The sequence below is a fragment of the Perissodus microlepis genome, unplaced genomic scaffold (genome assembly GCF_051167445.1).
Source record: "Perissodus microlepis isolate ML-2025 ecotype Zambia unplaced genomic scaffold, ASM5116744v1 scaffold_26, whole genome shotgun sequence".
In the NCBI taxonomy this organism is placed as follows: domain Eukaryota; kingdom Metazoa; phylum Chordata; class Actinopteri; order Cichliformes; family Cichlidae; genus Perissodus; species Perissodus microlepis.
In genome coordinates this window covers 126,801-154,614 of record NW_028182048.1, presented here as the reverse complement: position 1 = coordinate 154,614, position 27,814 = coordinate 126,801, and the positions used below count along the sequence as shown (strand labels likewise).

The 27,814-nt window shown below is 45.6% G+C and overlaps 1 protein-coding gene and 1 pseudogene across 4 annotated transcripts; both read right to left on the bottom strand.

Annotated features, from left to right (window-relative positions):
* Positions 1–3,862: 3,862 nt before the first annotated feature.
* LOC146360554 (zinc finger protein 277-like) lies at positions 3,863–12,584 on the bottom strand (annotated as a pseudogene).
* Positions 12,585–12,785: 201 nt separating this feature from the next.
* LOC146360553 (uncharacterized) lies at positions 12,786–25,926 on the bottom strand. 4 transcript variants are annotated; one of them, XM_084922757.1, is made up of 2 exons: positions 25,083–25,926; positions 12,786–24,781 (listed from the first exon to the last, which is right to left on the bottom strand). In XM_084922757.1, the coding sequence occupies exon 2, from the start codon at positions 18,348–18,350 to the stop codon at positions 15,708–15,710; it is 2,643 nt and encodes an 880-aa protein (XP_084778883.1). In that variant the 5' UTR covers positions 18,351–24,781; positions 25,083–25,926; the 3' UTR covers positions 12,786–15,707. The 4 variants fall into 4 exon arrangements, with proteins under 4 accessions (XP_084778883.1, XP_084778884.1, XP_084778885.1 ...); XM_084922758.1 differs by having other exon boundaries at positions 12,786–23,341; XM_084922759.1 differs by having other exon boundaries at positions 12,786–20,438.
* Between the last annotated feature and the right edge of the window lie 1,888 nt (positions 25,927–27,814).

The window sequence follows — 27,814 nt, the reverse complement described above, 5'->3', positions numbered from 1 at the left end:
ATGTCGGATGGTTCATTGTTCTTTGTGCAGCTGCTTTCTGGGTCGCCTCTAGGTTTTTCGGCTGAAGCGAATGTCCCGCTCTGTGGGGTCATGATTATTATCATGACGCTCTGTGGGGTCATGATTATTATCATGACCCCACAGAGCGTCATGATTATTATCATGACCCCACAGAGCGGGGATCGCTTGCGTGTGCTTGCATGCACACGTCCCATCGACAATTGTGGATTGTGGTCCACATCCACAATTACAGCTCTACTGTAATTGTGGATGTGGACCAGTTACCCTTTAAAAACAGTAATGATCTTTTCCAGCCACAGTCCACCTTCATCCTGGCGTTGTTCCCGCTGGTGCAGGGTCCGCTCCTCAGCAAAGGTTTCTCCGTTTGGTTCTGTCCAAGGCGTCCTCAGGTGACGCGTTGATGGTCTTAATGTCTTCCTTGATTTTGTCCATCCACCGTTTTTTCGGTCTGCCTCGAGGCCGGCGTCCGTCTGGGTCGATCCTTAATAGTCGTTTTTGCTGAGTTCTCATCGCTTCGAATCACGTGTCCATACCACCTCAGGCGGGATTCGAGCATCTTTTGAACTCGAGCCACAGTCCACCGACCTGTCATAAATACGCTGTGCTCTCCTTTATGTTTGATTTTATTTTGCCCCTCACCTCCCAACCAGTCATGGCAGAAGACCGCCCCTCCCTGAGCCTGGTTCTGCCAGAGGTTTCTTCCTGTTAAAAGGGAGTTTTTCCTCTCCACCGTTGCCAGAGTGCTTGCTCGTAGGGGATCATTTGATTGTTGGGGTTGAATTTTTGGATTTCATTTCATTGGCTTGAACTGAAAAACCTAAAAATTCAGCTGAGGGGTTCACATAGTGGAGAGCACTACATTTGTTAACTGCACTTTTTTTATTTGTAGATTTTGTAGTTCTTCCTACTACAAAAACTACAAATGAAAACAAGGCAGTTAGCAGCAAATGAAAATAAATAAAACACATTAAAAAAAAATCTGCTACTGCTCTGTGTGTTTACTTCAGTGTATGTTTTTGTGTTAGACGATTATAGATTGTCCTGACGTGTCCACAGACGTGTGGATTTGTGTGCTGCTGTGTTCATTTGTGTGTTTTTGTGCACTCGGGAGGACGGTACCTGTCTCGTCGTCATCTCGTAGACAAATATTTGACGACGTCTAGAAGAGAAGTCTGAGTCGCCGTCCAAACGTCTGCCTGCAGCACAACCTCCGTCTCTCAGCGCTCGGCATGCACGCTGAATAAGAGCCCTCAGGTGAACTTCTCTCACCTGCATAAACACTTTGCATCGGTTTCTCGGCTGCAGGTCCATGAAGGCCCTTTTGGAGGAATGTTATGGTCTGACCTTCATCCTTCAGCTCACTCTGAACTCTCTGAGCAGCTCTCTGGCGTCTCTGTGAGGACCTGCAGGAAGACTTCTCCAGACTTTTCCTTCTGTTGATGATGTTGATGACTCCACACTGTTTATGTCCTGCTGAGCTTTGTGCTCTGGGAATGCCAGACCATGACTGATAGTGTTATTGTCTTATATCTCACGTCACGGCTTATATCTGAAGTCCTGCTGGCAGAAATGCCCTTCAGTCAGAAAGGTTGATGGTCAGGATGAACCTGGACACTTCTTTGTACACGTGTGTCGTATCTTTTGAATGATAAGTACTGATAGAGACAGACGTGAGTCAGTATTTATATTTCTTGCAGCCTGTTAGCACTGTACCTCCTGCCTTTCCAAACGGCTCTTCTGTGTTTCTGTCTCATCGTTCTGCTGATGAACATTTGTCGCCCACCGTGATCTCAGCACGTCGTCCTGGTTCTGGAGAGCAGACGTGTGTTGATCTGAGTCCTGTGATTTCCAGTAGTGATTTATTCCCAAGACAAAATCAAATCGTCCTCTGCTGCCGTGTTTTTGCACAATAAAAATGATGCAGCTGTCAGAAACGGTCCGGCCCTGGTTATTGTCTCAGATACGACGCTCGTCTTATCCTGTCGGCTTCTGTCGGTTTCCTTCATTTACTTCTTGTTATTTTCCTGAAATGTGCTCCAGAGTGACAAAAATATCTGCTGGAGTTTATGCTGCACTAAAACCTCTGTGACATCGTTGCACTCACTGCTAACAGGAAAGCCAGAGGAGCAGACACATCCCAGCAAAACACTGATGCAGCTTTTTCACATTAAACTGAAGTGATATCAGATACAGTCCTGATTAAAGCTTTAAGACCACTTGAAAAATGGCAAAAATCATATTTTGCATGGTTGGATCTTAACAAATGTTGTTACTAAGAAAATGTTTTATTCACAAATGCAGACATTTCAAAGCTAAACGACATGATTTTGAAAATGAGAAGTGACATTAAGTGTATTCATTGTTAATCACAGAATCATAATTCATACATGATTTCATTGATAGTTAATCATGTTTAACTGCTCAGCACTGATCAGAATATAACCAGGAATAAGTTTAAGCTGTATGATAGATCAGAAAATATAATGTAGACGAGCTTCACACAGTCTGTGTGTGTGCATGTGTGCATGTGTGTGTGTGTGTGTGTGTGTGTGCGCGTGGCAGCTCCAATTATAGAGCCAGCATTCCTCACTAGTTTGTCTCCTCTCCTTGCATCCTTGTTTCTGATGATGCCCCCCCAGCAGACTGCAGCAGCACGCTTTCGGTGGTGTCGAGCCAAACGGACTTTAACGTGTGTTTGAACGAGCTGACGGTTCACTCGTTAAGCTGAAAGAAAGATGCTTTAATCACAGCAGTCACACATGTGTCCACTGGACCATCTGGGAACTCTTCTTGTTTACACTCGTAATAACACAAACACTAAATCCTCCTTCTCTGTGCTGTTGTGTAGCAGTGTGTACACCTGAGACTGTCACCTGTCTGTCTGTCCTGCACTCTCTCTCTGTTTCTTTCTCTCTGATTGTGGAATAAAAGTATGAACATGTGTTTATAAGTTACACTTGTGTTTGAATCCTGCAGCTTCTCACACATTTGATTTCCATGTGTGACGACTGCAAGTGTCCAGAGTGAGGACAGACTGAGGGACCCACTGCTGCACATCATCTGTGAGGCTTTGCAGCCCTGATGATCCACCAGGACAAACTCAGCAGTGTGTGAGGGAGAGGAGGAGGAAGAGCCAGCAGCAGCTGACAGATGGAGAGAATAGACAGACTGTTCCCTGTTTGTGAAGGACTGCTAGGAAAGTTTAACATCACTGTCTGTCCTGAATCAGTCTTATTAGGTAATGTTCAAATAATGTGATCATCCAGTGTTTTCAGTGTGGGAGAAAGTACTCAGGGCCTTCAAGTTACACACTATGAAAGGCAGCAACAAGTTTAATGTTCAGAAACCTAAAGTCTGTATCAGCAGCAGAATGGAGCTAAAAATAAATGTTTGTTTCAGTTCTACGAAGCTTTGAGTATTTTGGATCAGTAGCTGCTGTGTTTGTTGCATCATATTGCTGTAATTGTTTATATGCTTTATATATTCTGAGCTAAGTTGATCTATAGTGTTACATCATATTCCATAAGGATGTTATGTGTTTGTAGACTTTCTGCCCAGTTTGACCCATTTAGCAGAAGTCAGCCTGTTTAAGGCTCTGATATCTATTCTGTGTGACTTAAAGCAGTTATGACATGGTCTGATTTTCTCCCCCAATAAAGGAATATTTCATATATCAGTCGACTCTTCATCCTATCAGACACAGTTATCACAGCTCGTACATTTGCTTTTTACACATATGTGTAAGCATTGAGCCAAATTTAGTAATGCCAACAAATTAAACAAACAATATTTGTTACATAATACATCTATAGATACACTGTCAAAGATACTTGTCTTTGAGTGAAGATTTAGTCAAGTCAAGTTTATTTATAAAGCACATTTAAAAACAACCGAGGCTGACCAAAGTGCTGTACAATAAAATACAAATATAAAATACAATAAAACACAAATACATAAAACACCTCACTGATAAAACAATAGATTAAAACAATAAGTTAAACCTTGCTAAAGGCCAATGAGAAGAGGTGAGTTTTAAGAGCAGTTTTAAAGGTTCCTAGGCTTGTGGAGAATCTGATGTGAGGAGGTAAACTGTTCCACAGTCTGGGTGCAGCCACAGCAAAAGCCCTCTCTCCCCTAGTCTTTAGTCTGTACCTGGGAACATCTAAAAGCATCAGGTCTGCTGACCTCAAAGATCTCCTGGGGCGGTAAATGCTAAGAAGCTCCGCCAGGTAAGGAGGTGCAGTACCGTTAAGAACCTTAAAAACCAGCAGTAAAATTTTAAAATCAATCCTAAAAGCAACTGGGAGCCAGTGGAGAGAGCAGAGGACCGGAGTGATGTGGTCTCTCTTTTTGGAGCCGGTCAGCATGCGAGCAGCAGCGTTCTGCACCAGTTGGAGGCGATGCAGACAGGAACGATCTAAACCAGCATAAAGGGAGTTACAGTAGTCCAGCCGTGAAGTAATAAAAGCATGGACCACCCTTTCTAGATCGTTCCTGGACAGGTAGGACTTGACTTTAGCTAAAATACGTAGATGATAAAAAGATCCCTTGACTACGGAGCTGATTTGTTTATCAAATTTAAAAGCACTGTCAAAAGTAACACCGAGGCTCTTAATGGAGGAAGTACATTCGGAAGTTAGGGGTCCCATAAAATCAAGGGAAAGGTTGGGGTCTTTAGGAAGCCCAAACACAAGGACTTCATTTAAGGTGATAGGAAATATAAATAACTGCAACTTGAATCTCTGACCCAGAGTTCAAGCTCACTGCTGTAATATATCCTGTAATATATATATATATCATAATAATCTGACAATACTATAATATTGGCCATATTATATTTACATTACCACAGTGAGATGACTTTAGTCTCATGAACAACATCAGCTAATTGTTATTTACTAACTAATCTTAAATGAGTGTTCAGCACAGAAATGAAGCCCAACAATCATGTTTTACAGTCCTGTGGTCTCAGCCTCAGATACTCAACTAATCAAAGTGATGTCATGACAAAAATGAATGACCAACAAAACATTTTTCTCCTTCATTTCTGTCAAACAAAGCCGTATGACACGTTTCTCGCGGTTAGTATCATGGTTGCTAGGCAACCTGAACAGCACGACGAAGGCTAGACCGTCCCATTTCACAAGCCTCTCACTTCCGCACTTCTCGTACTTATAGTACGCACCGTACGTAGTACGCGTGCGGTCGCTGGATTGGGACACAGCCTGGGCCTGCCAGAGTCAGAAATGAGGATAAAACAGGAAGTTTGACAGCAGTGAGTTCCTGCAGCGACCTCTCGTTTCTCTCCTCAGTGCTGCACGTTCGTGAACGTGAGCCCGGACGCGAAGGACGCGGTGGAAACTCTGAGCGCGCTGCAGTTCGGCTCCACCATACGGCAGGTGTCGCTCGGCAACGCGACGCAGAAAAACAACAGAAACGCCAAGTAGGACAGATGTTTCAGGCACGAGAAGTCCCTGGACTTTTTGAGGGGACAACAACAACAACAATAATAACAATGTGCAGTAAAACATACACTCATTCGTTTCATTTATCAAGTTCCTGTGTTGTGTTGTTTGTGTTGGGAGTGAGCTGGAGGGCGGGGTGGGCTGCTTTTAAGCAGGTAAAGCACTTTGTGCTACATCTTTGTATGAAAAGTGCTTTATAAATAAAGATTGATTGATTGTGCGTAGTGCCGACGCGGGACAGTTTCCAATTGTGTAGTACTGTTGTTCCTAGTGTGACTCTGCAATGACTATAAAGAGTTCTCTCGTCTTCTCTTGACGATGAGCTGCTCGTCCACCACAGCACTGAATCCAGCTCAGTTACAAGTTACAAAAGAAAATCATTTTTACTCGAGTAATAAAATTCATATTCAAGAAAACGCATGTTTCAGCTTCATTGCACGAGGCAGAGCAATTACGTTTCAGCGGACATCACGGCGTCCGCGTGTCCAGCTGTGGAGAGGACTCTTCTTTTAAACTTTCTTATCTTTACTGAGTAGAGACGTACAGGAAATAGTTGAGAGGGAAAGACCACGGGCCGGACTCAAACCCGTGCCGCTGCGTTCCAGCCATGTGGGATGTGGTCACCGTGAGCTGAGCTCAGCCGACGTCAGAGACGACTTTGAGTCAAACGTATGACACGTGTCCGTCTGTGGTCCTAGCTGCTGCCTCCTCGCTCCTTCAGCAGCTGCTTGAGGACGCTGGACTGTTTCAGCGCTCTCAGGTTAGAGATGTCCTCCGCGATGACCGGGATCTCCTCGCCGCGATGCTCCTCGTCACCGTCGCCTTCCTCGCTGTCAGAGAGCGTGCACAGGAGAGCGCCGTTCTCGTACGTGGGGAAGTAATACCTGCGGAGCGAGACGAAGTTTAGTGCTCAGGCTCAAATTAGTCCCAACTTAAAAAAGGACGCCATTTTCATCAGCTGATAAAAATACTCCAAATGAAGTGTAAACATCTGTGGCGTTGACCACGTTCATCAGCAGCTGTACGCCAGCTTTAAAGCCCGCGCTCTCATTGGTTAATTCTGCGGATCACAGGCGCTTCGTTAAACCTACTGCGGCTGGTCCCAGGCGGACATCTCTGGCAGTTTCATCACGTGACCTTCAGCCGCGATGTGACGCAGGGCGTCCGCCCGGCAGTCGAACATCCGCCTGCAGCCGTAGCAGCGGCTCTGATGGATCTGCCGCCGGATGAAGTTCACCAGTTTGACCTGCTGGTAGAACTTGAGGTCTGAGGGAGGACAGAACATTAGAAACACTCAGAAGGAAGAAATAGAAGAAAACTGCGCTCGAATTACCACAGAGACTTCACTCACTGAGCTCGGTCTTAAGGAGGTGGAAGCCGTGAGCCTCCCGCAAAACAATCACGAAACAGAAAGATGTCAGGGTCACGCAACGCCGCGACGCTCGTTACAGACTTCATAAATAACAAAACCAGAAAGCAGAGAGAAACTTTTCTGCCTCTCAGGTAAACTCGTCACTCGTGAGCAGAGTCACGTTTGGGAAACTGGTTCTAACTTTAAACCAGAACGTTTAATCAACGACAAAAATCTGACTGCAGTCGACGTCGAATCCTAGATTTTATTTATTGTTCACCAGTGTTAAGTCTAATTGTTGAATGTTGTCATCGTGTTTCTTAAATTTGTAAGGTCTGAGTTCAATCTATAGGATCAAGACGTTCCTTTGTCTCTGACCTCTCCAGCCACTCTGTGCTGGGGGAGCTTTTATTGCAGATGCATCCTGACAGATCTGTTTCTTCTGTTGTAAGCTTCCTGCTTTTATGATCCTTTTGGTCAGCAGGAGGTCTCTCACACACACACACTGCCTTGTCTTAGAACCATTGGGGGGTTTTACGGTGGGAGGTGCTTGTGTTGTATTGTGTATTGTAACTGTGATGTCAATAAATAGCTACGGGGACAGCTGCTCTTTGAAGGATTTCGGGCCCGAGACAGGTTAGGAGCGTGACCTCCAAGAGCTGGTTCTTGACCAAAGACTTCCCTCGTTAGCGAGTGAAAAAGCGGTTGAAGATGTTCTGTTATGTCTTGTTTTCTTCATGATGAATAAGTCTCTAAACTAGCGGGGCCTGTGGAAACACAGACCCAACAACGAGGAAACATTTTTATTTGCTTGTTAAAGTTTTGACAATCATGTATTTATTTGGAAACTTTTCAAAATAAAAGGCGCTTCATTTTAAAAGCTCTTCAGCTTCGGTCCATCTGTGTGTGAGGGCACTTTTTGAGTAAAATCCATGTTTTGTGCTTACGATGGATTCATGTGTTTGCAGAGACCTCAGGAAGCAGATCGTTTCCTGTTAGTGTGCACTGTCTCCGTTCTCCCAGAATCCTTTGCAGAATCGTTTCAGGGATGAAACGCAGAAAACGATATTTTCCTTCTCTGAAACTTCTACGTTCCCGTACCTTCATATGCGCGTGGATCTGCTCCAACGTCTCCGATTGGTGATCACAGAACAGACACACCGCAGAGACCGGATGAGCCTGCCAGTCCGACCAATCACTGCGGACGATGCGGAGATGAAACGAGCAGACTGAAAGCATTCACGCAGGATCAGAGGAGGAGTAGGAAGCGGACTTGATTTAAACTTTTGTATCCAGGCTGACACAGTAAATAAGAATATTCTCAGGAGGGACAACCCGAGGTTCAGTATCTGGGATCGAGCCGGGGATCAAACCTCCAACCTTTCGCTGTACCTCCTGATCCACAGCTACCCCGAGCTCACAGCACCTGGTTCAGCACCTGGTTAGCGCTGGAGATCAAGCGTGCTCAGACTGGTGATGTCGTGTTGGTTTAAAATAAACGTTACAGCCACTAACTGCACCATCTGGTGGTAAAAACTGGTATTACACGCAAGTGCAGCCCGGCCCGGTTTTTGCCTTTAACACGACACAGAGCAGTCTGTATGACATGAATCAGGACACTTTAGTTAATGCCGTCCTCACAGAGCTACATGAGGATACTTACTCATCCTCATCATCCGCCAGCTCACGGTCATCTTCGCTTTGCACCTCCTCCCACGTTTTTCCCAGTTCCTGACAGGACAGGAGGGACGCTTTAAAATCAGAACAATACATTCAGGTAGTGCGTTTGCTTCTACAGAACTGCTTCGTTTATCCTGACGTGGAAGCGTGTGGCGAGTGTGTCGCTGGGCTTTACCAGGTAGTTGATGACGTAGAAGCGGTCGTACTCGTGGTTTTTGGCGCTGATGCGGCGGTGAGCTTTTTTCCTCATGTGATCCTTCAGCGTGGTTTTATCTCGAAACGTTTTCTCGCAGTACAGACACTGCAGACTGAAGCGAGGGCAGCAAAATGAAAAGGCGCGCGAAGCAAAACAAAACTTAACGCTGTGAATAAAAAGCAACGATTAGCGTACCTGTCCAGTTTGTCCTGCAGCGTGTCGAGGAACTCGCTGCAGTAGACGATGTTGTCCGGCAGTCCGATGCTGAAGGAATGCTCTCTGGCCATGTGGTTCAGCAGAGACGACCTGGAAACAGCACGTGGAGCCATTTTTAATAAACAAAAGAAAACATCAGCTGACATCATCACTGTTAGCACTGCGCTGCAGTCCTTTGGGCTTCGTCCAGAAGTTCCCATTTGGACAAGACTTCAAGATCCACGCAGCGTGCCCATAGTGGCAGACAGAGGGAAGCAGCCTCTCTCGCCATGGGCCGCTGCATGTCCAAATGTGAGGAGACCCGGAGCGGACACGGGTTATGTCTCTCGGCGTCCTCCCACAAGGAGCTGGAGGTGGTGCCTGTGCAGAGGGAGGCCGAGCATCTGCGAACCAACACAGTGACTGAAAATGGATGGATGGAAGCTTAACTGGAGGTAAAGACACAGATCCACACAAGAACTGTGGTAAACACCAGTGAGAAGCCAGTCACACCTTCATGCCATTCATGAACCAGCGCACACCTGCACAGGTCTGAGACCTGACCCTTAGCAGAAGAGGAAGAAGGATGAGGAGCTGCACTGGTCTCAGATCAGCTTCTTGGTTCAGGTTCAGACATGTCACTGAATGATGTTTATGGAATTATGCCTCAAAGCAGCTTTTTGGGGGTTGGATCATAAGAGGATGACTACAGGAAGCAAAGAAGCTTTAAGTCACATGATTTCAGGAAGCTCTACCTTCTGTCTGCTTTAATCTAACACACGTGAGGTTTCCAGGACTGATGGGAATCCTGCGGCGCTTTACCTGTTTCCCGTGAACTCTTCGCTGCAGAACATGCAGAGACGATGGAAGCTGCTGTCGTCTCGCTCCTTCGGCTGCTGCTCCAGGACCTCCTCCTGTGGGAGCACAGAAGAAGAGCTCAGAGGAATTCTTCAGAAAACTACCTCAGAGTGCTCAGATATTTAAAGTGCAGAGGTTACAACGACACAAAGCGTGTAAAATCATCACTCAAATCTGCAATTTTTCTGATTTTTCCTGATTTTCAGACTTTGCCTCAAAATAAAGTTTAAAAGAAACGAAACTTCCAGCAGCACAAGATTCACTCAGGATGCTCCGAGTGTCACGTCTCCTCACCAGTCGTTTCTGCTGCAGCTTCTCTCGGAGGACTCTGTCTTCTGGAAGGACGTCACACAGCAGGAAGTAGTCCTCCTGCTCCTCTGTCAGGTCAGCGAGGAAGAAGAGTTTTTAATGAGTCATTAATCAGAGCTGGAGGAAGTGTACGTGGTTCACTTTGAAAGGTCAGGTCCTCTGTGGGTTTGAGTGAACTCACCGACTGGGCCCGTGGAGTTGGTTTTGATGACGCTGCAGAAATCTGTGACCGGCTGCTCGAGGAATCTGCCCTTCCAGTACAGCAAGTACCTGATGGAGGAAACTCGTCAGTAAAAACCGCAGCCGACTCACAGCCAGGTTTACCGGCGCACAGAAACACTTCGTCACGGTTCATAAAAGCAGCACACTAACAGGCGTGGACATGCTGGACTTGTTGTATATATGTATACTTGTAAGGTAAGGGTTTCCCCCCATCACCCCAAATAATTACAGTAAGTCTTTGGTGAAATGATCGAGTTCCAAATGCTAAAAACATCCAAACGTGTTCCCGAGAGTTAAACGAGTGAGCCGGAGCATGTGTGGCTCGCACTTTGGGACGTCTGCGATGACAAGCTTGTGCTCCATCAGCAGGTGTCTGAGGAGGACGTCTTTCTGCGGCGGTGGGACGGACTCAGAGCAGAACAGGCAGACCAGCGGCTCGGAGCCGGGACATTGAACACCGGGAGGGCTGGAGGTGTCAGCCGGCTGCTCAGGGAAACACACAGCGGCTCCAGAATGCTGTCCTTACCTGAGAAAGCAGAAGAGAGACTACACCTTATATACCACACACACACTCTACTCCAGACCAGGTGAGTCAAAACCAAGCGGAAGCGAGAATGTACAGCCTGGCATGAAGAAGCATTTCCCTCTGATCTACAAAAATCTGTCTGTATACAATTATTTTCATCACCCGTGGGGACAAAACTATGATCTAAAAGTTAAAAAAATTAATTAATTAATTAAATAACTCATTAATCGAGCTCAGACTTTACACGCTGTTAAATCCTGAATAAACTTCACAGCTGTCAGACTGAGTGTACTGACTGAATATAGAGATTGCTGTATAATCAGAGTTAGCAGCCCAGCTATTTCCTAGCCTGCTAGCTTAGCCGGGCGGTTTCCCGCCTGCTTTTCTGATTTTTTTTTTAGCCTTTTTTCTGCTGATTGTGAATTCCCACAGACTCGGAGAGTCACCGACACCCAAAGCTTTGCACGCAGACCACCAGATATCAGCATTAAAGCCGCGGACACGTTTAAAAAGTCACACTTACCGTCTTTACTCGGCTCGCTGGCGGCCATGTCTGGTGTCACGTGGTGCAAATAACACAAATCGAACCAATCGGAGGCCGTAAAATGCCAACGAAGCGCCTTCGCGGACCCCCGGTAAAACACGAATTAGAAAAGGTGCATTCAAGTGGTTCAAGGAAATATGAAAACTTAAGTTTCGAAAGCTGAAGGTTAATTAATGTGAATGAAGTTGACTAACATGTAACATTGGACGTTGTTGCATATATATAGCAAAGAATATAAATCACATGAACACTCAGATCCTCAAGATATACCTGAGAGTGTTCTCTGAACATGAAAGTTTAGTGTTCATAAATCCCCATTTACAGGGAGTGCAGAATTATTAGGCAAATGAGTATTTTGTCCACATCATCCTCTTCATGCATGTTGTCTTACTCCAAGCTGTATAGGCTCGAAAGCCTACTACCAATTAAGCATATTAGGTGATGTGCATCTCTGTAATGAGAAGGGGTGTGGTCTAATGACATCAACACCCTATATCAGGTGTGCATAATTATTAGGCAACTTCCTTTCCTTTGGCAAAACTTGGCACAGGACTTGACAGGCTCAGAAAAGTCAAAAATAGTGAGATATCTTGCAGAGGGATGCAGCAGTCTCAAAATTGCAAAGCTTCTGAAGCGTGATCATCGAACAATCAAGCGTTTCATTCAAAATAGTCAACAGGGTCGCAAGAAGCGTGTGGAAAAACCAAGGCGCAAAATAACTGCCCATGAACTGAGAAAAGTCAAGCGTGCAGCTGCCAAGATGCCACTTGCCACCAGTTTGGCCATATTTCAGAGCTGCAACATCACTGGAGTGCCCAAAAGCACAAGGTGTGCAATACTCAGAGACATGGCCAAGGTAAGAAAGGCTGAAAGACGACCACCACTGAACAAGACACACAAGCTGAAACGTCAAGACTGGGCCAAGAAATATCTCAAGACTGATTCTTCTAAGGTTTTATGGACTGATGAAATGAGAGTGAGTCTTGATGGGCCAGATGGATGGGCCCGTGGCTGGATTGGTAAAGGGCAGAGAGCTCCAGTCCGACTCAGACGCCAGCAAGGTGGAGGTGGAGTACTGGTTTGGGCTGGTATCATCAAAGATGAGCTTGTGGGGCCTTTTTGGGTTGAGGATGGAGTCAAGCTCAACTCCCAGTCCTACTGCCAGTTTCTGGAAGACACCTTCTTCAAGCAGTGGTACAGGAAGAAGTCTGCATCCTTCAAGAAAAACATGATTTTCATGCAGGACAATGCTCCATCACACGCGTCCAAGTACTCCACAGCGTGGCTGGCAAGAAAGGGTATAAAAGAAGAAAAACTAATGACATGGCCTCCTTGTTCACCTGATCTGAACCCCATTGAGAACCTGTGGTCCATCATCAAATGTGAGATTTACAAGGAGGGAAAACAGTACACCTCTCTGAACAGTGTCTGGGAGGCTGTGGTTGCTGCTGCACGCAATGTTGATGGTGAACAGATCAAAACACTGACAGAATCCATGGATGGCAGGCTTTTGAGTGTCCTTGCAAAGAAAGGTGCCTAATAATTATGCACAGTAATAGTCACCTGCACACACAGATATCCCCCTAAAATAGCTAAAACTAAAAACAAACTAAAAACTACTTCCAAAAACATTCAGCTTTGATATTAATGAGTTTTTTGGGTTCATTGAGAACATGGTTGTTGTTCAATAATAAAATTATTCCTCAAAAATACAACTTGCCTAATAATTCTGCACTCCCTGTATTAACATTACATTAGCATAAGTTTCCTCCCCTCTATTACAAATTTTTAAAGGAAACGTTATTTGTGAATGTGTACCATGTGTACAGGTGTAAGGTTCCCTAAAATAAAAGTCTGAAAATAACATTTGAGTTTCTGTACAGGGGGGCACAAGAAGGCTGGATATGGTGCAAATTCTTAAATAAATGACCCAAGTTTTATACGTGAAGTCAGTTTTAAGGTGGAGTGGCTGCTGATGACACACAGCTCATCATCCAGCTTGGATTCGGGAATTCACTGTAAGCACGTTGTGGTCAAAGACCACTGGGGGGCACAAACAGCTCAGTGTTCATCCTGCAGTCTGATTCACTCTCAGGTTTGGTGCTGTTATTCTCAAAAAAACAAAAAAAACAAAAACAAACTATAGATAAAAGCAATGACAGCAATACTGCATAAATTATAAACCTTTCTCCCTTTAAGCACAGAATGAAAATATGAAAACACACTGTCAGCTGTTTTTTTTTTAATATTGCAAATACATACGTGATGTGATGTCATGCCATGGTGATAATCTCATATATGTTATTATGACTCTGTAATCACCGAAAAGTGCTCACAGTCAGTCTTTGTGACTGCAGTTTTTTAGTCCAGCATAAAAACCAAAGTACACTTTGAACCAGTATATAAAAAATATTTTGAGTTTTAAAAGTTCATGTTCACTGGCGCACACACTACCAGACACTCCTTCTCCATGCTTCATGGTGGGAACCATGCATGTAGAGACCATCGTTCACCTTTGTGGAACCAAAGATCTCAAATTTGGACTCATCACACCAAAGCACAGATGGTCTAATGTCCATTCCTTGTGTTTCTTGGCCCAAACTAATCTCCTCTGCTTGCTATTTGACCATAAAGGCCTGAGTCACACAGTCTCCTCTGAACAGCTGATGTAGAGATGTGTCTGTTACTGGAGCTCTATGTGGCATTTATCTGGGCTCTAATCTGAGTAGCTGTTGACTTGTGATTTCTGAGGCTGGTGGATGAATGTATCCTCAGCAGCAGAGAGGACTCTGGGTCTTGCTTTCCTGGGGCGGTCCTCGTGTGAGCCAGTTTCTTCGTAGCGCTTTATGGTTTTTGTGAAGTTTTTGCAATTTCCTGGACTGACTGACCTTCAGTTCTTAAAGTAATGACAGACTGTTGTTTCCTTCGCTGATTGGTTCTTGCCATAATATGAATTCTAACAGTTGTCAAATAGAGCTGTCAGCTGTGTACTATGCCTGCACAATAAATCGAAAATTTATTGTCATCGCAATATCAGCCTGTGCGATGGGCCCATTGCAAAAGACGGCGTAAACTGCGATAATTGGGTACCTTAAAATGTTTACACACATGCTTTAAAGAATTTGCCAATCAAAGAACCCCCTTTACACATTAGACCAGTCGAATAGAGCCCTTCACGGCATTAACCAATCAAATGGATTAGAGGCCCGCCTCCTACGTAGGTGGGGAGCGAACAACGCTGCAGCAACGAGTCAGTTGTAATGGCTGAGAGCGAGACGCATGACGAGAACGCTACTGACTATGAACTCGTGGCTAAAAAAAAATAGTACCTCGCTTATTTGGAGGTACTTTGGATTTGGTAAAGACGACGTTCTCCAAACACAGGTGCTCTGCAACACTTGCCGAACACTTGTGGCAACCACCAGAGGAAACACGACTAATCTCCACCATCATCTTCAATACAACCACAGAGAACAGTTTGAAGAGTTCCAGAAAGACAGGGCTAGCCAAACAAAGGTTGCTAATGTTAAGACAAAGAGCGCAGCAGTCCAACAGCCGTCTCTGTATCAGAGTTTTTCAAGTGCAACTCCTTATGAGAAAACGTCGAAGCGCTACAAAGAAATAACAGAGGCCATTACACATTTTTTGACAAAGACATGATGCCTATAAATACAGTTAGCAGAGAGGGCTTCACCAGTCTGATACATAAAGTGGACCGGAGATACCGCATCCCCTCACGAAACTACTTTTCCCATGTCGCCATTCCACAAATGTACGAAACATGCCGGAAGACCGTCACGTTTGAACTGAGCCAAGCTGAAAACTACGCAAGCGCTACAGACCTATGGTCAAGTCGTACAACGGAGCCATATATGAGTTTCACAGTGCACTTCTTCACCGAAGACTTTGAACTGAAAACACGGTGTCTAGAGACTGTGTGTTTTCCAGACTCTCACACTAGTGAAAATATAGCCCGTGTATTACGTGAGGTGCTAGCCAGCTGGGATCTTCAAATTCAAATTCAAATTCAAATTCAAATTTTATTTGTCACACACACACAACCATACACAGTATGACATGGGGGTGAAATGCTTGTAGCTGTACAATGCCCGACCATTAAATGACAGAAGAAAAAGTTTTACGATATTTACAATTTACAGGTTAATACAAAATTTACAAATTAACTTAGGAATTTACAGTAAAGAATGTGCAAATAGCAGAAGAGATTATAAAGATTATAAATTATAGGAATTATAGGATTATAGGAAATGTGTGGTGGTGCATGTGGTGATGTGTGTGAGAGTCCAGTCTTATAGTGACGTGTGTGGGAGAGTCCAGTCCTACACCTGGTTCAGGGCCCGAATAGCCTGGGCGAAGAAGCTCCTCCTCATTCTCTCTGTTTTGGCCTTAAGGGAGCGGAAGCGCTTCCCAGACCTCAACAGTGAGAAGAGTCCATTGTTGGGATGGGAGAGGTCCATCATAATCTTCCTAGCTTTGGACTTGCACCGCTTGGTGTAGATGGACAGCAGGTCAGGGAGCTCTGATTGAATGATGCGTTCGGCTGAGCGCACCACTCTTTGCAGATCTCGTCTGTCCTGCTTGGTGCTGTTCCCAAACCAGGTGCAGATGTTTGCCGTCAGGATGCTCTCGATGGTGCAGGAGTAAAAGTTCTTGAGCACCTTCAGTGGCAGATGGAAGTCTCTAAGTCTTCTGAGGAAGAAGAGACGCTGACGGGCTTTCTTAACCAGGGTGTTGATGTGGCAGGACCATGACAGGTCCTGAGTGATGTGGACACCCAGGTATCGGAAACTGTCCACTCTCTCCACTGGCGTGCCACTGATGATGAGGGGTTTGTAATTCCTCGCCTGCTTTGTAGTGAAGTCCACGATCAGCTCCTTAGTCTTGCTGATGTTTAGGAGGAGGTTATTCTCCTGGCACCAGGTCTCCAGGTTCCTAATCTCCTCCAGGTAGGCCGTCTCGATGTTGTCGGAGATCAGGCCCACAACAGCAGTGTCGTCAGCAAACTTGACAATGGAGGTGGTGTCTGATGTGGCTACACAGTCATAAGTGTACAGTGAGTACACCAGGGGGCTTAAAACACAGCCCTGAGGCGCTCCAGTGCTGAGTGAGATGGAGGGGGAGACTTGTTTTCCCACCCTCACTGATTGGGGTCTGTCTGTGAGGAAGTTGAGGATCCACTGACACAGTGATGAGCTGAGTCCTAGATCCGTCAACTTGGTGAAAAGCTTAGAGGGAATTATTGTGTTGAATGCTGAACTGTAGTCCACGAACAGCATCCTAACATAATTCCCTCTGCCAGTGTCCAGGTGACTCAGGGATGTGTGGAGCAGGTGAGATATGGCATCGTCTGTGGAACGATTAGTCCGGTAAGCAAACTGAAGCGAGTCGATGGTGGCAGGAAGTGAAGAAGTGATGTGATCTCTCATCAGTCTTTCAAAACACTTCATCACAATTGAAGTCAGTGCTACTGGAGGGTAGTCACTGTGGCAAGCGGGCTGTTGTTTCTTTGGGACAGGAACAATAATGGACTGTTTGAAGCACGTGGGAACCACAGCTTGGGCCAGGGAGAGGTTGAAGATCTCCGTGAACACCGGTGCTAGCTGGTCAGCGCAGGCTCTAAGGACCCGGCCAGGGATTGCATCTGGTCCTGCTGCCTTCCTGGTGTTCACCCTCCTGAAGGTGTTCCTCACGGCATGCTCTGTGATGACGAATGCATTTTCTTCACTGGTGCACTCCGAGCGCGCGCAGCCGTTTGTTGTTTTAATTGCTGCGGTGTCGAAGCGAGCATAAAACGTGTTCAGCTCATCAGCCAGTGAAGCATCAGCATTCATCACAGAAGAAGCTGGTCGTTTATAGTCCGTTATAGTCCGCAGTCCTTTCCACAGGCTCATAGAGTCGCACTGTCGTAGCTGTGACTCTAGTTTTTCCCCGTAGCTCCGCTTTGCCTTTCTGACCGCGCTGCGCACGTTGTAGGACGCAGCCTTGTATAGGTCCATATTACCGGAGACGAGCCCTTCATTGTAGGCAGCGGTGCGTGATCTCAGAGCGTCGCGGATGTTTTTATCCACCCACGGCCTCTGGTTGGGAAACGTTCGGATGATAGTTCTTTCTGCTGTGTCGTCCGCTAGTTTCCCGATAAATCCCACAACCGCTTCCGTAAACATGTTGATGTCATCAGAGCTGCGCCGAAACATGTCCCAGTCTGCGTCATCCAGTGCGTCCTGCAGCGCGGCCACTGATTGGTCCGTCCAGCGAGCGACCTCCCTCCTGATTGGTGGTTGCTGCTTTAGCCTTTGTTTGTAAGCAGGCATGAGGAAGATGGCGGCATGGTCCGATTTTCCAAATGCCGGCAGGGGCTGAGCCTTGTAACAGTTCTTGAACGGGGTGTAGCAGTGGTCTAATGTCCTAGTGCCCCGGGTGGGGCAGTTGATGTGCTGGTGAAGGTTGTGAAATGTCCGTTTGAGATTCACTCTGTTAAAATCTCCCATAACAATGAGTGCGGCATCTTGGTGAAGTGTTTGTTGATGTGTGAGAGCCTCATGTAGCTCACATACGGCAGTGTCCGAGTCCGCGTGAGGCGGAATGTAAACAGTGCAGGCAATGACCGCAGTGAATTCCCGAGGGAGATAGAAAGGGCGACATTTAACGATCAAAAGCTCCAGATTGGGCGAGCAAGAGCGTGTGAGTGGGGAGATGTTTGTGCTGTCGCACCATCTGTTGTTCACCATCAAACACACTCCACCACCTCTTTTCTTCCCCGACTCCATTGTCCTGTCCATGCGGTAAACCGAAAAGAACCCCATCGGCTGCACGGCGTGGTCTGGTATCGCTGGGTTCAGCCAAGTCTCGGTGAAGCAGAGGAGGTTGCAGTCCCGAATGTCTCTCTGGAACTTGATTCTGGCTGTGAGGTCATCAAGCTTGTTCTCGATGGATTGAACATTGGCTAGCAGGATACTGGGCATGGGTGCGCGGTGTGCGCGAGCCCGTAGCCTGTTCCTGATGCCGGCTCGCTTACCTCGAGGCCGTCGCTTAGTGTCGCCGCGTCCTTTGTTCTCTCTCAGGATCTTAAAGAAGACCCAAAATTTTTTATGGGGGCAATGTTTCAATGTTAAAGTGCACTTTGTTGTTACACTGCTAATACAGCAGCTTTTTTAAATAAAACTGTTGCAGTAAAACGGAAATTATGTATTCAGGGTTTTTTTTGTTTGTTTTGCTATTTATTTTATCGCAAGTCATATCATTATCGCAATATTGATCACAGTTATCGCACATCGCAGGTTTTCCTAATATCGTGAAGCCCTACTGTGTACCAACCTGACTTCTAGTCCCAACCAGATTCAGAAGGCAAGAAATTCCAGGATTCCAGCTTTGGAGTTAACACACCTGTGAAGTGAAACCATGTCAGATGATTACACCATGAAGCTCGCTGAGAGAAGGCCGAGGGTTTAATTCCATGTGTTCATCCATAGTTTTGACGCCTCCAGTGAAAATCTGTAAATAGTCATTAAAATAAAGAAGAACCATTATATTTATATAAATATTATATATTTGTTTATATTTATATATTGTTATTTATGTTTTTGCATATTTTAGTACTTATTTTTGAGAATTTCTTGTCCTATTAATTGTAGTTATTTGTAATGTTTTACTCGTTGTTTGGTAGCATTCTGCAATACTGAGACCTGAGGATCTCACGGTCTGTGTGGCAGACCGTGGGGATGCGGGAGAAAGGACCTGAATGCTGGACTCTGTGCAGTAAACAGTGCGTTTATTTACAGTGAAGTAAATGTAACACACAACAAATCTCCAGTGCGCTCCCACGACTCCCGTGTCGTGCCTTCTTCCAAGTGTCTGTACTCTGCTCCCGAGTCTCCGCACTCTCCGTGCAAAAACAAAATCCTCTAGCAAACAGAACCCCTAATCCCAACAGTTTCAAAGTCCGACCGCACGTCCAGCAGCGGTGTCAAAACAGTCCCCAAAAAACTGAAAAAACCAACCGCAGTTCTGACGGTGGCATCCCAAAGTTTTGGCAGCTGGCCCGATGGACGGTGACGGCAGGAAAACAGCTCGAGTGGCCTGCCACAGGTCTGGCAGCGGTGGCATAGCAGTTCTGGTGGCCGGCCAGTGATCTGATGACAGCCTTGTAGTAGGTCCAGCCACGTAAGAGCTCCGATGGCCCATGGCGAAGCACTGCAGGTGGTTTGTGACGTGCAGGCCGTGCTGGACGGTGACGTGCAGGCCGTGCTGGTCCCTCCAGCGCGCTGATCTCCTGCTCGGGCAGAGCGCGTCCATCACAGCTGCCAACAGTTGAACCGATGGTGAAGATGGTGTGGCAGCTGCAGGCAGTGGAAATGATGGTGGTGTAGCAGCCACTGGGGGTAGATTGGACAGTGATGCAGCAGCAACAGGTAGGTGAAGTGATGGTGGCGGTTGAGCAGGTGTGGAGACCTCCAACTGAGGTCTCCAACATCATAGACACAGGAACAGCAGCACAATGCAGAAACAAACACATATCATATAAAAAGAGTCATAAATGCTCATGGACCCTGGGTCGCTCAGACCCAGGTCCTGGACAGAGAATCTGTTTTTCATTCATATCATGTCAAATGGCTGAATGACAGTGAAGCTGAGTCTGAGATCTCTTCTGCTTTAATTATTTGTGGCACAAATTTAAAAAGTTTCTGGAAACATCCCTCAGAGGTTTTGGTCCATGTTGACATGACATCATCACACGGCCACTGCAGATCCATGATGTGAATTTCCTGTTCAACCAAATTACATTCAACTCAGTTCACTTTTATTTATACAGCAAAAAATCCCAACAACAGTTGCCTCCAGGTACTTTATATTGTAGAGTAAGAACCTTATGATAATAAAGAGAAAAAAGAGAAACTCCAACAATGAGATGTGGGAAAGCACTTTGGCGACAGTGGGAAGGAAAAACTCCCTTTTAACAGGAAGAAACCTCCAGCAGAACCAGGCTCAGGGAGGGGCGGGGCCATCTGCTGTGATTGGTTGGGGTGAGAGAAGGAAGACAGGATAAAGACATGCTGTGGAAGAGAGACAGAGATTAATAACAGATATGATTCAATGCAGAGAGGTCTGTTAACACATAGTGCAGACCTTCCCAAAGTGTGGGGCCCGCCCCCTAGGGGGGGTGCAGAGCCATTGCAGGGGGGGCGCGGCATGAAAGAGGGGGGGAAACAAAACGCTTGGACACTGCTAGCACGGGGCAGCCACAGAAACGCAAAGCAGGAGATGAAGCATAGCTGAATATGTTTCCAAACCAACTTCATTCTAAGCCAAAGACTAGAAAATATGGTGAAGCAAATCTTCCCTTTGGGTTCACCTGCACAAGTGCCGAGGTAGGTCTCCCTGCAGAATTGGATTTCCCTGTGTCGGGAGCAGCGCTGGGCTGTTCAAATCACGGACAAACAGGATCCCACAGCTGTTTATGTTTTTGAATCCATTTTGAAAATTGTATTGACAGCAATGTTGAATATTATTACACATGAAAAAAACAACTGCACGTAAAATAATCACACCGTGACGCCTCTGCCTTTGTAAATGGAGGGACAGTAACTGCGTGTATGTAACTGTGTAAAACCTGCAGATAGTCAGATTAACAGTATTGTGTCTCTATCTGCCATTCTGCAATTCATCTCATGTAAACAATAACGTGGCGCACAGCATGACGTGAAAAACGGCACATAGCTTTGACGTCGCGCGACGAACTCTGTATTCCTCGTCCACGCGTAAACGCAAAAAAGGGGTTTTAAAAAATCTCCGTTTTCGGTGATTCGAGACGCCGTTTACGTGGACGAAACTGCTGCGTTTCCAAAAATCCCCGTGTAGGTGTGGACGTAGCGTAAAAGAGTTAGTAGTTTATTTCCTTACTACCTGTAATTTATTGCAGATTACTTGTATTTGCTTAATTTTTAGTAAATGTTTGAGGTGTGAAATAAACCGCAATGGAGAAAAATATGGGTGTGTGTGGTTGGAGGATTTGTGCGCGTGCGGGGAGGGGGGGCGCGAACATTTTTCTTGTAAACAAAGGGGGGCCCAGCAAAAAAAGTTTGGGAACCACTGACATAGTGAGTGAAGAAGAAACACCCAGTGCATCATGGGAATCCCCCAGCAGCCTACACCTATTGCAGCATAACTAAGGGAGGATTCAGGGTCACCTGGTCCAGCCCTAACTATATGCTTTAGCAAAAAGGAAAGTTTGAAGCCTAATCTTAAAAGTAGAGATAGTGTCTGTCTCCTGAATCCAAACTGGAAGCTGGTTCCACAGAAGAGGGGCCTGAAAACTGAAGGCTCTGCCTCCCATTCTACTTTTAAATACTCTAGGAACAACAAGTAGGCCTGCAGTGTGACAGCAAAGTGCTCTAATAGGGTGATATGGTACTGTGGGGTCATAAGTAATAAGTATGATTTAGTCTGATGCTTGCAGTGTTAGTGCAAACAAAATGGAAGGAAACAATAATCAAAGCAATCTGGATTCTTCCAGCAGTGTCACTAGCACAGATGTAGTGATGGACAGGTGTGACACAGATGTTTCTGATGCCCCTCGTGGTTCTGTCAGGACATCATTAGAGTGACATGAAAACCTTCAGATGTTATGATGTTACTCTTTCAAACCCTTTCACCGCCCTCGCTCTCTCTCTCCTTCTGGAGGTGGTGCTCTCTTGGCCTTCCTGCGGCTCCTCGTTCTGCTCGGCCGCTCAGGTGCGCTCAGGTGCTGCATTATTCACACCGAGCCCGGGGGCTCTAATTAAACCCTGGAGAGAAGCGAGGCGAGGCAGCCTCCGTCAGCCTGGATATGATGAGGATTTCTGATTTAGACCGTGACTTCAGCACGAGCCGCATCAATCTTCGTTTTTTTCTCCCTCCAAGCTTGAACACTGTAACTCAGAGAGCGCAGGGTTCCTGATGCTTCAGGTGAAGCAAAAGCAGGTTTGGAGGCCTGGACGTCCACACCGAAGCTCAGAGTGCTAAAATATCCACACAGCAGCAAACCAAGTGTGCCTGACTGCTTCTAAACGGAATCACTGCATCCCAGTGTCTCAGTTTACTGTGACAAACCTCTTCTATCTGCATACACAGAACATCACAACAAGCTGAATCAAGTCTACTTTTGCAAAGAGATGTGGGACTTTTACAGATTTAATTTGTTGTAACATGCTGGCCGTCTCACATCCCTGAGTCTGTCTGAGAGGGTCTGGAAGCTCTGGGGGGGGGGGAGGATTATTGACCCTGTGCACGAGAAAATGCTAACTTCCTGGTTTGAGACCGGATGTGGGGTTGTACATTTCCGGTAGCTTAACTTTGCGGTCAATTGCTACTGCGAAGATATACTCCAAAATCATGTCCAAAACTCGAAAACGGAAAGATCGCGTTAAGTTACAAAGAGCAGAAGGTGGGAACACTCACCACTGTTGTGTCATAAAAAATCTAATGATCAATTTTGACGTTTAAAGAGTTTAGATCGATCAGTTGTTTACATCACTCAACACAAGCAGAACTGCATCACTGCAGCAGAAGACACATCGTCCACATTCAGAAGCACATCTCTGTATAGTGACTGGTCTTGTGATTTAAACAGGCAAATGTTCAGCATTCAAACTACAGGTGAACAATAGTCAAACCAGATGTTTCCCCGTTATGTTGATATCAGCTAGTCAAGTACACACCTACACAGCATGTTAACAAACCGTGAAAAAAGCCACACAAAAAATGAACGATTGCTGGTAAGGGTTTCTATACATTAGTAGTTACGAAGGGTATGTTGTGACTTACCTTCAAAATTACAGCGGTCCCTCGCTAATAACGCGGTTCACCTTTCACCTCGCTGTTTCACAGATTTTTTTAGTGCAAGTTTGCACGTTTTTTTTACATCACATTGTGTCCTGCATCCTGATCGCTGCAGACGATCTCCTCCGTGACGTCTCTCCTGTACAGTACAGAATCGCTGCATCGATCGCTAGCAGTGTGACTCTGGAGTGCAGTGCTGTATGTCCACGATGTCCACGAAACGTTTTGCACCGTCAAAAAATAAAATTGGCTACTTGATTTCACCTATCGCTGGTTATTTTTAGAACATAACACCCGCGATAAACGAGGGACAGCTGAGAAATATAACATTTGAATCCCTTTTCTCTTTTGCTCTGAGGCGCGGGGGAAAAATATCGACAAGTCGATGAACATCATTTACAGATATATTGGGTAAATGCCCAAGACATCTATAGAAATGTAAATCGCCGCTTGATTCATTCATTTGCTTAACTTGTTTTGGACCGTAAACAGGGCGTGAATAGGACTGTCACAGTCTGGCGAGGGCAGACTGTATGAATTGAAAAAAAGGACCCAAAATGCAGACTCCAAGGAACAGGGAACAAAACTTGAATGTTAACAAAAAGCGAGCCGTTTAATATGGCTGGTAAAAAGGTACAAACAAAGGGCAAGGCAAACTGAAGCAAAATTAACACAAACCTAAACTGGGAAATCTAAACGAACAATAAGAAAAACCTAGACAAGGAACTTGGAAGCATGGGAAACATGGCGTGGACAACAGACGACCTGACAATCACACACTGAAAACAGAGGACTTAAATACACAGGAGGTGATTAGGGGAAGTGGGAACACATGGAGGAACAGCTGACTGACATGAGCCTAATGAGGGGACAAGGGAAGTGAAACTAAATACAATGAACAAAGAACACACGACTCCTTCAAAATAAAACAGGAAACATGAGACAGACATGATAATACAAACTTGATAACATAAGACACGTAGCATGAAACACGAAGGGTGAGGGGAAACTTAAATACAGGGGAAGAAAACACAAGGAGTCTAATAACCAAATGAACTTAGATAACCTAATGAACAAAATAAACAAACTTAAAACGCTGGGTCAAAAGACCCAGGATCATGACAAGGACATCGGAAACAAAGCTCCCCACAGGAGTTTCCGCACCGGAAGTAGCATATGCTAACGTGCACATAGTCAATTCTGGAGACTCCCACCAGGTGATCTGGGAAATCACCTTCAGATTAAAAGTGGTCACCTGGACCTTTATCAACACAAGAAAGCGCTAACAATCAGTCACTAAAAGCAACAAATAGTTCAATCCAATCACCGAGCAACCACCGCTGTGTTGTCTTGTTGTCAGGAGATTGCCGTCTCATTTTAAGTTTAGCGTGACATAATGCAGCTGGAGTGTTAGGACTGCCTGAGAATATCTGTAAAACAATAAAATATTTATCAAACACAGTATTTACAAGCTGCAGTTCCTCCAACGTCCACCAGAGGCTCCAGCGGTGAGGCAGTCCCCACAGACTCCCATGTTAAAATGTCCGCCTTCAGTGGATCATTTCGTCCCTCATAGCAACTGTAGCAACGACAATGTTTTTATAAGTCACCCGTTTGAATTGTATTAAGGATTAAATTTTGCATTACTAGGGGCGTGGCCTATTTGAATGACAGGTGGATGGTGACACAGGCGAGAGCTGTCTGCTCAGCTTCACCTGACCTGGACCTCAGGACCATGTTTATGCTTTGAGTCTTCTGGAGCATTTTTAATGACATCATCTGATCAATAATAAGACTGCTGTAAAGTTACTGTACCAACAGAACGTCCAAGAAGTCCGAGCTTCAGTTTTACTGAGTGAAATTTGAAGAGTTCTACTCACCAGAACTGGAAATTGTGAATGCAGAGTTGCCATGTAGAAAAACTCCAGACTGCCCGGGTCTTTGCACTTTCTGCTAAAATAATTCTCCTGTGACGATGTTGGATTCAACAAAGATGATCGCAATCAGTGCAGCAGAACAGGAAGTACTTTATTTATTCATTACCTACATTACCCATGATGCAATTCCTTTTTGTTCTGTGACAGGAGTTTAAATGAACAAGGTGATTTTTAAAAGATGTAACCATAAAACACTTGTGTTTAATTGGTCAGACTGTCACAGCTGATGTGAGGTCGGCTTCATATCGAGAAGAGCTGATCGGTAAATATTTCCATTTACAGACTCGGCATCTTCATCCCTTCACTGTAAAGCGTAAACACTGTGCTGCCTCTCACTGTACCTGTCTTACATCAGCCTGTCGCAAGCTTCAAATTAGTGTCACTCTGTTCATCCAGGCCCCACTTTGCCTGTTTTTACACATCCTCCATGCCGGTCTTCCAGATTTATCTGCACCGTATCTCCGTTTGCAGCTGCTCTGGCCCGATCCTCTCCATTAAGCTTCCACATAATCAAATCTACTGACAGCTCGCTGCAGAAACGCTGCTTTCCTCCGGCTTTTCAAAGAACACACCACCCCCTCCGCCTGACTGCTGCTCTCCACCCGGTTCCAACCTGGATGCTGCTGGCAATGAATTGTTGCATAGCAACCGCCTGCTCGGCACCTACACCGTTCCTCGTGTTTGGAGCCCGAGAACCTCAGAAGATGTCATGATGCGAGCTGAGTCACCCACACGGATCAGAGTCACAACAGCCACGAGGGCTCTTCTTCCTCTGCTCATTCTTTATCCAGCTCACACACACACACACACAATGCTACACACCACAGAACTGTGTGTAACATGTTTCCTGCAGTCTAAACATCTGCAGGTGACCACCTACACCTGTGACAGTGATGTCATCAGAACAAGATCTGCATGACTGCATCCATGTCAGAACAGCTCGGGAAATCACACCAGATGTGGGTGTGCGTCATGTATTTGTAGTTTTTCTGTATTTGTAGGTTTTTTTTCTGCTGTCTGTGTTTTTGCTCCATTTGTTGCTACATTTCACGTCACTTTTCTGGTCTCAGAAAACTGTTATTTTTCTTTTGGTTACTTCATGTTTTACTTTGTTTTTCTTGTTTTGTGTAACAGTTGTGTTTTTCTTTACTGTACTGAAGGTCTGCCTGGCTGTGAGTAAATGAGTGCATGCATTGTTATGATCTTTAATTCATGTTGTTTGTAACTTTTGATCTGGATTATTTTATCCATCCATCCATCTTCTTCCGCGTATCCGGGGCCGAGTCGCGGGGGCAGCAACCTAAGAAGAGAAGCCCAGACCTCCCTCTCCCCAGCCACCTCCTCCAGCTTGTCCGCAGGAACACCAAGGCGTTCCCAGGCCAGCCGAGAGATATAATCTCTCCAGCGTGTCCTGGTTCTGGCCCGGGGCCTCTTGCAGTGGGACATGCCTAGAACACCTCACCCAGGAGGCATCCTTGTCAGACGCCCTTATCAAACCACCTCAACTGGCTCCTTTCAATGTGGAGGAGCAGCCGCTCTACTCTGAGCCCCTCCTGGATGGCCAAACTCCTTATCCTCTAAGGGAGAGGCCAGCCACTCTTCAGAGGAAGCTGATTTCTGCCGCTTGTATCCGCAATCTCGTTCTTTCGGTCACTACCCACAGCTCGTGACCATAGGTGAGGGTAGGGACGTAGATCAACCGTTAAATTGAGAGCTTCGCTTTTACTCTCAGCTCTCTCTTCACCATGATGGACTGTGTTGAAGGGTTTTTTTTATGTTGTAATATAATATATTATGGTCCGTAAATTTATCCGGCTTTGTTAATCTACTGTGTTGTTGTAAAGTGTTGGTAGATGTCGTAAATTGGGTTGTGTTGGGCCACCATGTGGTCACATTAGGTTAGGTGGGTACTCAGTAGGTGGAGCAAGAGTCTTCTGACTGTGGTAGTTTATAGTTGTTTTAGGTATAACACCAGGAAAATGGGGTAAGCCTGAGTTAACTTAGTGACTTTGTAACTGGCTTTGTGTGACTGCTTAACTTGACCACCAATGTCAGGGTAAGTAAATCCAGAAAGATGCTCTGGGATTTGAAATACAGGATCCTGTGGCTTGTGGATGACTTGCTGATTTTGTCAGATAACGATGACAGATTACCTTTAAGCTCTACCTGTGAACACTGGATATCTTCCAATTTTTCTCAGCCTTGTTGCAATGGTAGTAAAGAAGGTGTAGGGGAAATAATTTGCATAATTTCAAGGCACACCAGAGGGCAAAATGTACACCTGTATTCATGTCTGTCCAAAAGATGCTCCGTGCAGCCTTCCATGTTGGATCTTCTTTTGATCATAGCATCTTTCGAAAGTCTTTACCCAGTTTGAGACAGTTTCTCTGCTGTGCAGTGAGCTCCATCCGCCATCATCTTATTAAACACACATTCCAACAAACGTTCACAGCGGGAGCGCCTTTGATCGCTGGCATCTACACTTGGCCGACTTCTCCGATCACCCTCTCAGGTGCAGGGCAGCTGATAAATCCAGAAAATATCAGTAAAGAGGAAGAAAAAGTGTTTGTGGAAAGAAGAGAGCAAAAACACACCAAATGCCCCCATCAACCCACACCCAATACACTAATATAGATTATGTACAGGCTGCTCTCCATATGCAGACTGAAATTATT

Coding starts and splice junctions, on each gene's coding strand:
- LOC146360553 (XM_084922757.1), bottom strand. CDS start 18,350: ATGCCCAGTATCCTGCTAGCCAATGTTCAATCCATCGAGAACAAGCTT.